The sequence below is a fragment of the Corvus moneduloides genome, chromosome 4, assembly GCF_009650955.1.
Source record: "Corvus moneduloides isolate bCorMon1 chromosome 4, bCorMon1.pri, whole genome shotgun sequence".
NCBI lineage: Eukaryota > Metazoa > Chordata > Aves > Passeriformes > Corvidae > Corvus > Corvus moneduloides.
This window is the reverse complement of record NC_045479.1, coordinates 20878124-20891632: the sequence shown is the minus strand read 5'-3', so window position 1 is coordinate 20891632 and position 13509 is coordinate 20878124. Positions and strand designations below refer to the sequence as shown.

General features: G+C 38.3%; 1 protein-coding gene across 3 annotated transcripts in view; it reads right to left on the bottom strand.

The window, feature by feature from the left end:
• RFX4 (regulatory factor X4) overlaps positions 1-13509 on the bottom strand; it is an 87649-nt gene that overhangs the window by 22717 nt on the left and 51423 nt on the right. For all 3 annotated transcript variants that reach the window (XM_032107450.1, XM_032107451.1, XM_032107452.1), the window contains 6 exons: positions 13231-13394; positions 11151-11251; positions 9294-9352; positions 7591-7735; positions 4211-4305; positions 2695-2812 (listed from right to left, as the gene is read on the bottom strand). In XM_032107450.1, the coding sequence (XP_031963341.1) occupies positions 2695-2812; positions 4211-4305; positions 7591-7735; positions 9294-9352; positions 11151-11251; positions 13231-13394 (682 nt within the window). The remainder of the gene's footprint in view (positions 1-2694; positions 2813-4210; positions 4306-7590; positions 7736-9293; positions 9353-11150; positions 11252-13230; positions 13395-13509) is intronic.

Below are 13509 nucleotides of genomic sequence, written 5' to 3'. Positions count from 1 at the left end.
AAATATTTGGAAGTGCAAACTCTAAACACTGTAACGCTTGCAAGCGAACAAGAACCCAAGATCTGCCATTTTAAAAAAGTCTTTGTTTTTGGGGGGGTCTAATGCCTAATTTTGAAGACTTGGGGTTGGCAATACTGAATGCAGCATTTAAAAACACTCCAGTGCCCTTGTCACTCTTTTGAATTTCTCTCTTCCTCTCCTATTATTTCTCCCACTGTGTATTTTTAAGCTCTGCACAGAGTTTTTGAGCCCAGAATTTGCGTGAAAGACACCAGACAAACAAGGCTTTGGTACTGAATGCAATGAATGCAATATTTTTATATTTTTAAATAAGTCAGATGAAATGTAAGCTATAGAGTGAAACTGATATGAGGGCATGCATTTCAGCCTCACAGTGAATGGCTATTCAGCACAATGTACCAAAATTTATTCTGTGTTTGCAAGCTACTGTTTCTCACATGAAACTGCTGGGCTCTTTCAAGCCTATCTTTAAGTACTGAAATGGATCCATTTGTAGCCCACAAATCATTCACTTCTTTAGGAAAAGGTAAGAAGACATTCAAGAGACTGTAGCTACAACGATAAATAGCATTTGGCTCTAATCTTCAGGGGTTAACAGAAATCATGGCAATGATTACCCAGCTGAGGCACAGCAAGTACCAGCATCTATTAGGAGATACAGCAATTACGTGTAAGTAGCAAAACAACAGTGAGATTTCCAGATCTGGAGAAAATCACGGAGTTTCTATTACTAATTAGTTACTTTATACACTGGGTGCATTACCCAAACATTGCCACCAACTGTGCCTTTGATATGCATAAGCAGGAAAGAGGGAGGCAGGGAGGGAGGCAGGCAGAGAGAAAAAGAGAGAGGGAGCAAGAGAGAGAGCAGCTTTTTAAATTTTTTCTGCCAGAGATTGTTTCAACCTGCCAATGTCACCATGCTTAAAAGCTTTGTGGAATCAAATCTTTGTGCCAGTCACTCCAGTGCCAGGTATTACCACTTCCTTCAATCAGATTTTGGAATCATCTGTTTCAAAGGTAAAAATGTGCTGTTCTGTACATAATAAAAATCCTATCATCTAACACATTATTTCACTTAAAAAAAAAAATTACACTGTGAGCATCTGAGTCTATATATTGTATGAAGTGGAAAAAATAATTAAAAAATCAGTCCGCTGAAAAAGTTCCCAATGCAGTAAAAATGCAAAACTTTTATCTAAGTTGAGAACAAAAGTATGTATATGTAAATATTTAGAATAGTAAGTCAGTCTTTGTTTCTCTCCACAGAACTCAATACATACATAATTCTGAAAAGCTAGAAAGAACTGTGTAAATTAAGTGCAGAAGAGTTTCTGCAATTTAGCTCTGAGCTTTTTACATTCAGGGGTTATTTTTTTGGAACTTGCTCAACTCTAATTCACAAACAATATATCAAATGATCTTGCAGTGAAAGAGTAGCATCATTAATGTAGATTATGATGAATTTGTGTCCATGGCTAAATAACATTTGTGACACTTGGATAGGGATATCCCAGGCTTCTGCCTGATAGGATAAGGATATGGTTTTGATATTCAAAACTTCAGGGCTCCTCCTGCCTCCACTAGCATCGCACCTGAACAGGTTTGTGTTTTTTGCTGAAAACACAGATTGAAATTGTAATCACCTTGGGGATGGTCACTATCCTGATGTCTAATGATGACTTACTAATACCTGTTTGGAAAACTCTTTTACAATGGAAATGAAAGTAGCTTCAGATTAAAAGATAAACATGTTATATAAATATATATTACATGAGATATAAATATATAAAACATATTATATAAATACCATATTGTATCTAACTGACAATTTTTGCTATGAGGTGATTCTAAAAGCGTAAGAGACATCAAAGCTCAGCCAGCAGAAAACCTTGCAGTTGTTCAATGTAATACCCATGTAAAACCACTCTTCATTGATCTTCTAGAAACATATTTGGAAAAATGTGCATTTATAAAAAGCATCTCTCATGCAAAGTCGGGTCCCAAGTGACTAAATGTTCACACTCACAACACACCAGTCTAGTCATTCTTGCTTTTAACTGATTTTAATCTGAACTGTTTGTATCCCAGGACAAAGCCTCATTTCAAACAGTGTAGAAAAGCAATGTGCTTTTTCATTTAAAATGTAAAAATCTATTTTTTCATCCTGTCTGACTTCTTAAGAAATGGAAGAGACTCTCTCCAGATTACAGAAGCACTCTCGCTTTGCAAAGACCAGTTTCAAATGCTATGTCCTTAAGAGGAGAGCTGGCAAAGTGTTTCACTGGAGAGCTTTTCATCCACTTCAGCACAAAGTCATCTCTCTTGGCTCAACACGTGGCCAGAGTGGTTTGGGTAAGCAGGCTCACTTTGCACTGAAGTGCATTAGGGAATGCTGCTGTAATGGACTCCTCCAGCTGCCCCATGACTGATCACTGCAGCTCCTAACAGCAAACAGAAGGAAGTAGCAACGTTTTCATCTCCCCTGGCTGCGCCTTGAAGACAGACATCTGTCTGAGCATTATTTCCAAATGTCAAGAGCCCCAGCCTATTTTTTAATAGAGCCCTGGACATGTGAAAACTGGTTATGTTTTCACTTAAAATGTACATTAGAAGCTAGGACACAGCTTTCTTTGACTGTGACATGCAAATATTACAATAAAATCAAAGTACCAAAGCTGGGTGCACTGTGCAAAGTCATGTCCCGAATCACTCGAGTGCCAAAACAGGACCACATCAGGAGAAACTGCTGTGCTACTTTCTTCAAAGAGCCTTGTCTCTTGGCAGCTACCTGCAAGAAGACAGATGTGTCTGACATGGAGAAACTTTTATTTCTACCAGCAATACAGCTGAATGATGCATGTATCCACCTTCTTTTTTTATACTGAAAAACTACTTACCACCATCTTCACATTAAAATATACACTACAAATTTAAAAACCCAAACTCAAAGTGGCCTTAGACAAAAACCACCTTATAACCATGGACAACCTTCAGAAAGAGGAAACAATGAAGTATTATTCAAGACTGGGTCTCCTTTACACATGATAAAAGGACTGCAAAAAATTGCTCTGATCTTCATCTTAACCTAAGTACTAACATGTTCATTCTTGCTTCTATTCAAGGAAGCAATTTATAATCAATAATGTTTGATCTACACTGAAAATTTATATTACTATTTCAAATAAGGTTTAATATTGAATATAAACTTTTTTGTTCCTTCTCATTTTTACTTTTGTGAATTCACTTAGTCATTTTACCAGGAAAAATACTTTCCAGAAAGCACACTTTAGGCATCAACTCTTCAAAAATGTATTTATTATAGCCCTATATGTGTTAAAGAATTAGATTCACCCACTCTGCTATTAAAATTCATGTCAAGTTCTTCACTAAAATTAACAGCTCTGGCCAGAATTTCAAATTGCATTCCACTGACTAGAAGAGAAGTTCCCCAAAACAATCAAAGTATTCAAGTAATCTGGGGGATTATCTGTTGTTTTCTATACGGCTATTTTGTAGCAGAGAGAGAGGCAGCATATTTTGGTTTGTTTTGGTTTTACTTCTGAGCTCTAACAACTAGAATGAAGGATTGAAACTCTAAAAGAACATCCTAATACAAAGAGGCAAGAGAAGTTAAAATAATCAGTTACACATTTTCATACTCTATGTAAAATAATTGTGATGCCGGATTGCTTTTGAAAATACATTCTAAAGCTTTGTTAGTAGGTTTCTGCATGCACTTTAATTAAAATAAAACACAAGTCCTTGGTATTCCATATCAGCTCAAAAGGAACATAAATGTGTCCTTGATTGAATGGTAATCTAGACTTTCATCCTTACATTTGATTGTATATAAATTAATTAGCTATCTTAAATATCCTTTTCATTAAAGTCTTAGAAGGCCAGACTATGTTTTTCTTTGCACTGTATCATTAGGATGACTCTGAATTCACCTCTCCATATCCCTGAAAAATTGATTTGACTGGAATCTTCAACCCTGTTCATTCTTGAATACCATCTTTTGGAATAAAATAAACAAGGGCAGAATAAAGCAAAATCCTGAATGTGAGCTCATTACCAACTCCTTTTTTTTTTTTTTTTTTTTTGTAATTATTTTTACTTTTTCTAAAAATGTATTACCTGAATTGAGCTCATAATGCACATCAGTGACTCACTCCTCCTTACCAACCTTTACAACACATCTGTCCACCATGGAATCCAGCCACTCAATGTACGACTCAATGGGGGATTGCTCCTCCAAAAGGTGATCAAACTCCTGATACACTGGCACACAAAACAAAAAAAACAGCCCACCTTAGTACTTAGATTCTGTTTCAAACAAGAGTCACAAAAGGCTACCAAAAGAATCACAAGTTTACTGTGCTCTTTTTTAATAGATTGCTTAACTGAAACAAATGCATCCTTCTTGGTGCTGACGCAAAAAGTTTGCTGGGTCTCTTACTTTGTTTCTACTGAAAGTGATGCAGTCATTGAAAGTGTTATTTTAATGTGAGCCAACCAGAACCTATTTTTTAAAATTAGTGCTTTTAATTTAAGTTGCCTGGTGTGCCCAGAAGTGAAACATTTATGGTGTTCTCTATGAAGAGTGAGAAACTAGGCCTTGACCCTGGTGATGAAAAAATGTCATGCATGAAATTGATTTAGAAATGCATAAAGATTCTTCTAGGCACCAAGTGAATGAGTATTGTTGATAGGGCGCTCATCTGTATAATGCTTTAGTTGCAAAAACATGATTTAACTGCTGCAAATCATCTCTTTGCAATGCCAGACACACACACACACACACACAAAGAATGTCCATAAACTTCTGCTTCTTCAAAACAAATTGTTATCAGTGCAGAAATACTCTACTTATGATCGAGAAGAGTTGCAAAAAGCAATCTGTATACTTTTTAATCTTTTCCAAGTGCACATATTAATATTTTAGTACAAAAAGTTTTAAAAAGTCATTCAGCTGCAGTCCTTAAAACTTCAGGTCATTTACATATGAGAACCAATGGCTGGAAGACAAAGAATCGTGTGCTTTGACACCTCAACAAACTATTCTTTAACTCAGCTCAAATAAAAGGCCCAGTAGGTCAAGAAGAAAGATACTTTCTACCTGCTGTGTTACAGGATGATTTCAACGTGCTAAGCAATTCCATTTATGACTAATTATAAGTAACAGGAGGAAGGAATTTCCCTCCACAGGAAAGATAGTGAGGGGGGTGGAGGAGGCAAAGGTTAGAGATGATAGCCAGGGAAATGAGCCAGAGAGGCTATCCAACAATAATGCGAAGAACAACCTCCCTGATTCCGTAGGATCAGGAAGATGAGCAGGAATGCATTTGCTAAACACCTGACTACAACTTTGTTTAACTGAGTCTTGCAAAGGCTGAGGTACCAGAAACATTAGTTGGGGAAGAAGGGAAATGATGTTTGGGCCACCCTTATTTTGTTTCATTCTTTTATTGAATGGGCAACCTCCCTTTATTCAGAACAGGATCACAGAGGAATCTAAATGTTGTCTCCTTACCTGAGTATTTGGCTGGACAAAAACTGCCTGATACAACAGATGAAGTAATTCATATGCTGTGCAAAGAGGGGAGCAAGAGTGGAAAAACAAATCAGTTGCCTGCTTTGCTGCTGGAGCAATGCAACTGTGTACAATGACCTATTTGAGAAAATTAAATGTTTAGCCTTTAGTTGCTACAGGGAGGAGACCCCAACATTTAGTGATTGTTAAAAATACCTCAACAGGATCTGAGAATGCGGGAATAAAGCAGAAATCCTGTCAGAGGTGGGTACCCTAGAGGAACAGGAAAAAGGTGCTCTTATACCCATTGATTTTTCTCTGTTTCTCTCTAAGTTTGTTTATAGGCATATAAACCTATTTGCTTTTTGCTAGTTATAGTAGCTGAAATTATACTTTCTTGATTATTAGTACCAAGAGTATGAAAACAGGCCTTAAATCCATGCTATATAAGTGTGAAAAGATCTTTGGTCAAGTAGAATAAACATCAAAGATGGGGGGAAATTTCTAAGTTCGAGAATAATCTCTATAGGTATCTGAACACCTCACTGGCATCCCATCTCATGAGCTATTAGCTTACCATTTCTGACTAACTGCTTTTTGGACTATATACACCTACAACATGGAGAAACTTGCACAAAGCCAACAGCATTCAGGAAAATTCCATTTGATTTTATTGTGCTAAGAGCACATACACAAGAAGCTTCCTTAAACATTAAGGATGTTCTGAATGGCAGCCAAAAATGTTGCTGCTACTAGAGCATAACTTTGAAAACTCTTTTTTGGCCAGTGGTAGGATGTTGGGTAGATATAGAAAACATAACAAATGACAGAAGGATTCACTCAGCTTCTGGACTTCAGTCTCACTGTATGCTACCTCCTTTGCTGCCATGTCAAGTTTCTGTCTTCTCAAAAGGGAAGAGGGCCATGAAATGAATCAAGGGTTAAGAAAGAGAGGAAATACCAAGAACCTCTACCTGAAAAATAGAGCTAGCAGAGAATGCAAGGCCCATCCCTGAACTGAGGAGAAGAATTCAAGTGTTAGCACAGCAGGATGACTGCCAAAGTCAACCTTACAGAGTCCAGCATACCCGTGAAGGCGTCGCCCCTTGTGTTCCCAGCCACTCCCTGAAAGTGTTACCTCACTAGCAAACCTACCCTTGCTGGGCTCACACAAGTGGCTGCCTGCGTGGTGCCCTGTAAAGGCAGATTCTGGGTAAAAGATGACTGGTCCTCCTCAGGAGAGAGATGGCAATACAACAGGTGAGTTCACAGGAAACAAGGTTATGTGTAGGATGTTAAAGACAAAGCTCTGTTGCCTCAGAGCAACAAAACTCAGTGTGCTTCGGGTTACACCTAAACTTATAACTATGCAACACTTGCTGGATGATGGAAGGAATATTTTATATTTGCAGAAGATCTTTAATTGTAAAACCAATTTGCCAATATCTCCAAAGTCACTTTCAAGTCCATGCCCTTCACTATACTAGACAGTAGCTAAATTAGCCAATGAGCTTGTTTGATATGGGACTTACACTTAGTCATAAAAGTTTAGGGTGAAAGCTTATCCCATCAAACGATCTTGGTTATGAAATCATTGTGTAAAAAGGAGCTTTTTATAAACAAGTTTACAAGGGACTCAAATACACAGCCACTTAAGTGTCAAAACCATTCAAAAGACAGTTCTGTAATACTAGAGCAGGAAAAATTGGACTTTCACACATTCGACGGTTAACTCATAGATTTAGTTTGCCCAGGTTCATGGAAAAAATCCTCCTGAATTTGGGTGCAAGTTTTGTGCCAATGGCTGTTCTGGATACTAGAAAGGAATGCGTCAAGGAACGTCAAGTGCCCAGACCTTTGCCCCAAAACTTAAGACCTTGACAGGGCTTTCCCTTACGTTTTGGTAAATACTTCTGTATCTATCTTAAGCCTCCAAGCAAACCAATGGTTCAAAACCAGCACTACTTTCTCTGAGCTTTGTTTGCAGCAGGAAGCCAAGTTCACCTGGCTTTATTTGAAGATTCTGCTCTTACGTTGTATGATGAGCTTTCTGTGTTCCTCCCGTGAGTCCTCCATAGTATAGAGGGTTTGTTTGGTAATGCTATTCAGATCCACATTCCTCCAGTCCTCCAGCATTTGAAATGTGATGTCTGCACTGTGGATCACTGTTCTTGATGCCTGTAATCCAATCCAATCTATTCATTAGTTCATGCTTTATTAGGTTAAAAAATAGGCTTTAACCCCTTTTACGCTTCCTTAGCTGGGCTCACTAAGTTGATTCTCCTCATGGACCCCCACCCACCAGCTTGATGTCTTACGAATATTACAGGGCCCTCTAACAAGAGAACTCTTGAGTCATTTTGCCTACTTTAATCAACTGCAAGTATTTTGATTACATCCACCACAAACCCTAATGAACAACTCTAATCTGATGCTGCCATTGCTAGACTCCTCAAACTCTAAAAGCTCTGCTGGTTTTCATGACAAGCTTCAGGTCAGAACAAAAAAGCAACAAGAAAAATCAAGCCAATACCAAACAAACCCCACTCAGGTTTGTACCCTCCCCTCTCCCAGTCTTTGAAGACTCTCATTCTTCCCTCAGCCACATGAAAAGGTTAAAGCTGCTGGTCTCCTCATCAGATCCATGTCTTGGCTGGTTGAGACAGGGATCTGCTGTTGGTAATGGGGAGGATGGACTGAGAGGAAAGGAAGTGACACAAGATCATGGCCATATACACATCTCTGTAAGTTAAGCACAGATGATAACACACACTAAGGTTTATCAGCTTCCCCAAGGGAGTGATGCACTTGAAGAGTCCTTCACCTAAGAGATTTGATCCCAGGTTTGATGCAGATGGTTGTGGTTTCTTTATCTCGATTTCCTCTGAATCGCTATGGACCTCCAGAGCTCAGTGATGATCTACTGTTTTTGGGGAAAGGTAGCACAGGTATCTGTCTCCACCACTTAAATAATGGGGGAAGAAACCTACCAAAAATTCCTTGCAGGAGTGGTTTTTTCCCCCAAAACTTCTTCCTGTGAGCTTCACCCCTCACAGGGTTAATCTGGGGTTTTGGATACACCTTTCAAAAGTGGAGCTTTCAGATGATAGGGAAGAAAAACCTATCCCCTCCAATACATGGATAAAATGTTAATGAATTCAATGCATTCTCTCCATTTTTATACAACACAGAATTAGGCTTCATGACTTTTTGACAGGTAATTCTGATGTGAACTGGTGAAAACCAAACACTTTGGAGCAGTTTCTATATTCACTTGCTATGGTTACAAGAACATGTCTATTTAAAACCCCAGTTCAGCTGTTTTCCCATTTTACTAATTTGCATTTGATTTATAATATACAATTAGGCTTGGAATTTATTGTTGGGCATGTAGCAATTTTTCTTGCTTTGCAATTGGCCCAATACAAACTGCTCTGAAATCAATGGAATGCCTCTCATTTATTTCCTGGAAATGAACCAGCTCTTCAAATCAAATATTAATTTTGTTTCATGAAAGTACCCTGCTGAATTTAATGATCAGGGGTTCCCAGTTGTCTAGAAAAGCATTTTTCAATGATTACTTTTTGATTGTGTAAAGGTGGCCACAACAAATGTTGGAGACAAACTGCTAATGTGATCTCCTCCTCTGAGTGAAATCCAACCTGTCAGTTCATAAAATTATTTGGAAAGTCAGTAAAAATGGCATTCATCAAACTTGGGTAACTGAAATATTTACTTGGCAGAGATGATTTAGGGATGTCTGTCGCCGTAGTATTTGTGAGAATCTTCTGGACACTGCAGGAAAGAAGAGATACATATTTACATACTGTGCTAAATAAAGATAATTACTTCAGAAATTACTGAATTAAAACAAGAAAAACAACAAAATAGATCCAGTTTGCCATACAAAATTGTGGCTAAATAAAATTCACTCAAATACCCCAGTTTTAACCTAATTTAAACCTTGACCTAAACTCTTAAATCTAGATGCTCAATCAATTTTACAGAGACATATTACAAGCAATTATTTATAGATGCTGTGAATAATGAGATGACAAGAGAAACAGAGGACAATGGAAAAGCTTTGCTTGTTCAGCATAGCAAATTTTCTCTTGCTACACAAAGGAACTGAAGAACAGAAAGAACAATTTAATAGAAAGAAAAATGTTGGTGCAAGAATAAGCACATATAAAATAACAATAGCTACATTATGTGTGGAAATGAGAAAAGGTTGCTAAATCTTCATGCAGTCAAGTTTTGGAGGAGTCTTTTGACTGGACTAGTAGGCACTAAACTCTGATCCAGTTTCAGGTAGAATTTGATCTAAGTTTCTGAAAGCAATTGCATGACATACCAATACATTATGGGCTGAAATGGCCCAGGAGGTACTTGCCACTCCTCTGTTCCCAGTTTAGATCTTTGCAAGTGATATGGACCTTACATAAAGATATTTCCTATTCTTGGAAAATGAGCTTTTAAAATGTTGAATTGTGTATTTTTTGGCTGAAATCGGTGACTTGGGAACTGCAAAAATGACCCATGCTTGCAGTTCCTCCTGTCAGTACCTCCACTGGCTGTGTACTCTCACAAATTCTGAGAGGAGGAAACAGCTGCAGAAGCAACAAAGGCTCGTGTAAAAGGCAGGGTGCACGCAGTATTTTCCTCATATCAAAAGCACCAGATTTGGAGATCTATCCAAAGAGATGTTAAATGTGGTCACAGAGTGAGTTTTCCCTCCACACTGTACATAAAGGCAGTTAAAAAATATAGATTGAGAATGCCTAGAGAGTGCACTGTCCATCTCTTTCTGTCTGCCTGTAAGATTGAAAAAGATTTTGCTGTTCAACATTGTCGATATTTTTGAACTGAAAAAGATGTGGTAAAGCATATTCTCACTTCTGACTTTGTTTAATTTTAAAAATAAATTAGTAAACAATTCAAATCACCCTGAAATTAGTTGTTCCAACTTCCATCCTGACTGTTCTCAGTAACATATACACCTAATTTTCCACGCTGATCAAAATAGTTAATCCTTCTCCTAAATTAGTTTTTTTTTTTTCCCCTTTAACTTTGTGGTGTGGAATTTAGTGCTCATGAAAGGCAAAGAATTGAGAGCTGTGAAATAAAGCAGGCTTTATCAATAGGTGATGTGCACTGCAGGCATCTACAAAGCACGTCTGAAAAGGACTAGTGCCCTTTCCTGTGGTGACAGGGTAATTTGATCTCCTTCATTTCTAACTCTGGCACTTTTTTGAGTAAGGGCCTCAAGCTGTATTCAAATTCTGCTAGCCTAAAGGTTTGTTTAATAATTTTCTTTGCCTAATATCATCCTTAATGTTTGCTTACTATCAACAAAATTAATTTCTTATCAGAATCCACAAGAAAGAAAAAGAAATTCTCATTTTGAGCAGTGCCTCATTTCACTAAATGAGATTGGTTCTCATTAACAAGTGGAGATTCCAAGTGAATGCAAGATTTATAATGATGACAGGTTTTAATTCCTAAAAGAACACTAGTCTCACTTCCAATTAATTTGTAATCAATAAACATTGTCCATCCTATTTCAACAGAAGAGAGATTGGGCAATACATACACTCAAATTTGATATTTCGTAGGTTTTCTGGCAAATCATGGAGAGCTACTTTCAGCCACTCATCCAGTTGCTTTGCAAACTTTCGGATCACCTGCGTCAAACTGAAAAAAGGAATCCCAACATCACATCATGTTTACTCTGTGCATTGTGCCATTAAAGCTGTGAACGTGTGAAGACCATGAGTCATTTATTTACAACTCATTATCGTGCAGAGTTGCTAACATATTTGGGTTAGTAGGCATGAAGAAAAACTTCTGAAGCTTCTGAAAACTTTTGCAAGAAAAGCAAAATTTATCACCGTGTTCAAAACCTCGTATCTCTGTACAGCATTGCTTTGATCCTTACAAACAGTACTTCTACTTCAAATGAAATCATTCCCACTCTCTACAAATATAAATTCACAACTGTTTAAAGACAATAAATCAAGCTTCAGGTTTCAGCTCAGGTGTGCCCACATTTATACAGATGTACAAAGGGATATCCAAGTGGAGCAATAACCAACTCCTGCTGCAGGCCAGAGCCAGTGAGTGGGTGATGATGGTGGTGGGGAGGAATTTTCAGGCCGAGCCCACACAGGTGGGGGAAGTGGAGGTGGAGCAGGACCTGCCTGCTTAGCCCTGCCCAGGACTGGAACTTTCTCAGACAGGTGAGACTTTGCTCTTCTCTCTTGCTACTGTTTCCTGATGGTTCCATCATTTCCTGCTACACTAGGTAGGCAGATCCTTCTGCCTTTCTCCTTGGAATCCTCAGTATAAAATTACAGTTCCCAGGATTAGTTGCAGAGCGTTGTGCAGGGGATCCTAACAGCTGGCTCTGACAGACAAAGCTGCACTGCCTGTAGCAATATTAGAAATGCACAAATGACAGAGAAAAGATACAAGGAACTTTCTCCCTTTCAACCAAGAAGATTTTCTGTTTGTACTCCTAGCACATGCACTAAGAACAGAGGTGGTTAAAACAAACATGGCCATAGGCCTGCTCTGCTCCACAAAAGCACCTAAAGAGAGAGCAGGGGATGGATGACAACCTCTGGGCTCACTAAAAAGTGCCTTTTCTGGATAGCCAGAATTTGTTCCCAGGAAGTATCTCAGAGGATTCTGCCTGAGTCAGCAAGATTTCCTTCAGGAGCTTCCATTGCAATGAGACCCTTCTTCACCCCCTCCAGTGCAGGCTATGGCTTAATAGCCACAATCTGGCCCTTTATATGCATTACAAAAGTCTATATTCACACTCAAGTCTCTCCTTATTTGCTATGAAAGAACTAAGCAGCTTGAAAAAAGGACTGCTGTTCTGTTTAATCCTTCCAATGAAATAGATTTGGGGGGGGGTGAGGAGAAAAGCCTGTAAAAATGTACATGTCTTATCAAGAATAGCTCATGCTTATAGCAGATTTCTTGTGTAAAATACTTTCACTTTAGCAGTCATGAAATGTACATAAGAGAGCAGAACAACATCGTGAAAGCGTTTTCCTTGATTAGAGACACTTTAAAATCTTAAAGGCTAAATGCACAGCACCATTAAAAAACTCCTAGAGAAATATTCTTAACAAATTACTCAATGTCAAGAACACATCAGTCAAATAATGCTAAAGGTGTACAAGACTATTTAGAAAAGGATTTTTTCCTGATGCTCATATAAGTAAAACCAGAGGGGAAAACATGTTGACTGCACTCAGTGATTACACTTTTTGCTGTGGATTGTTGATCTCTGTCCTGCTTTACCTCTATGAACAAGAATTCTTGGACTCACATGAATGCCAGGTAGGAAGAGACCAGCTGAAATCTACCACATGGATTGGAAAAGTGAATTTAGTTTGAGTTTAGCTGAACATTAAGAAACCAAGAAGAAAGTGGTATCCTTCATCACACAAAAACCCCCAACTCTCCAAGTTTTTCATAATACAAGTCTTGTGAAAATATGAACATCTTTTCAGGAGCATGTAAGCTCTGCAACGCCTTTCAAGTGACATTTGGATTTTAAGTCAGAAAACAGGTGGAAGCAAGCAGCTCTCTGAGAACTGGTGTCATTCTTGAAGAAAAGAAGTATAGCAAAGACAGCTGAGCCATAAGGGGTCAGTTACCTGTCAGGTAAGGCTTGTAGTACCGTTGGCATCAAAACCCCAGAAATTGCCTTGTACAGAATTGAGTCACAAACTCCCACTATATTCACTACAGTTGAAGAACCCAGTACGGGCAGCATATGAGGAGGCATCCCTTGCCAAAAGTGCAGAAGAAAACTTTGAACCTGCAATCAAGAGAAGAAGCAGGGATGTTAAAATCATCAAAGGCCACAAATACCATTCTCTTTAAATGATCCTGCTTACACAGGATCATTTTTTTAGCCCCAGAGCTGACTGAGT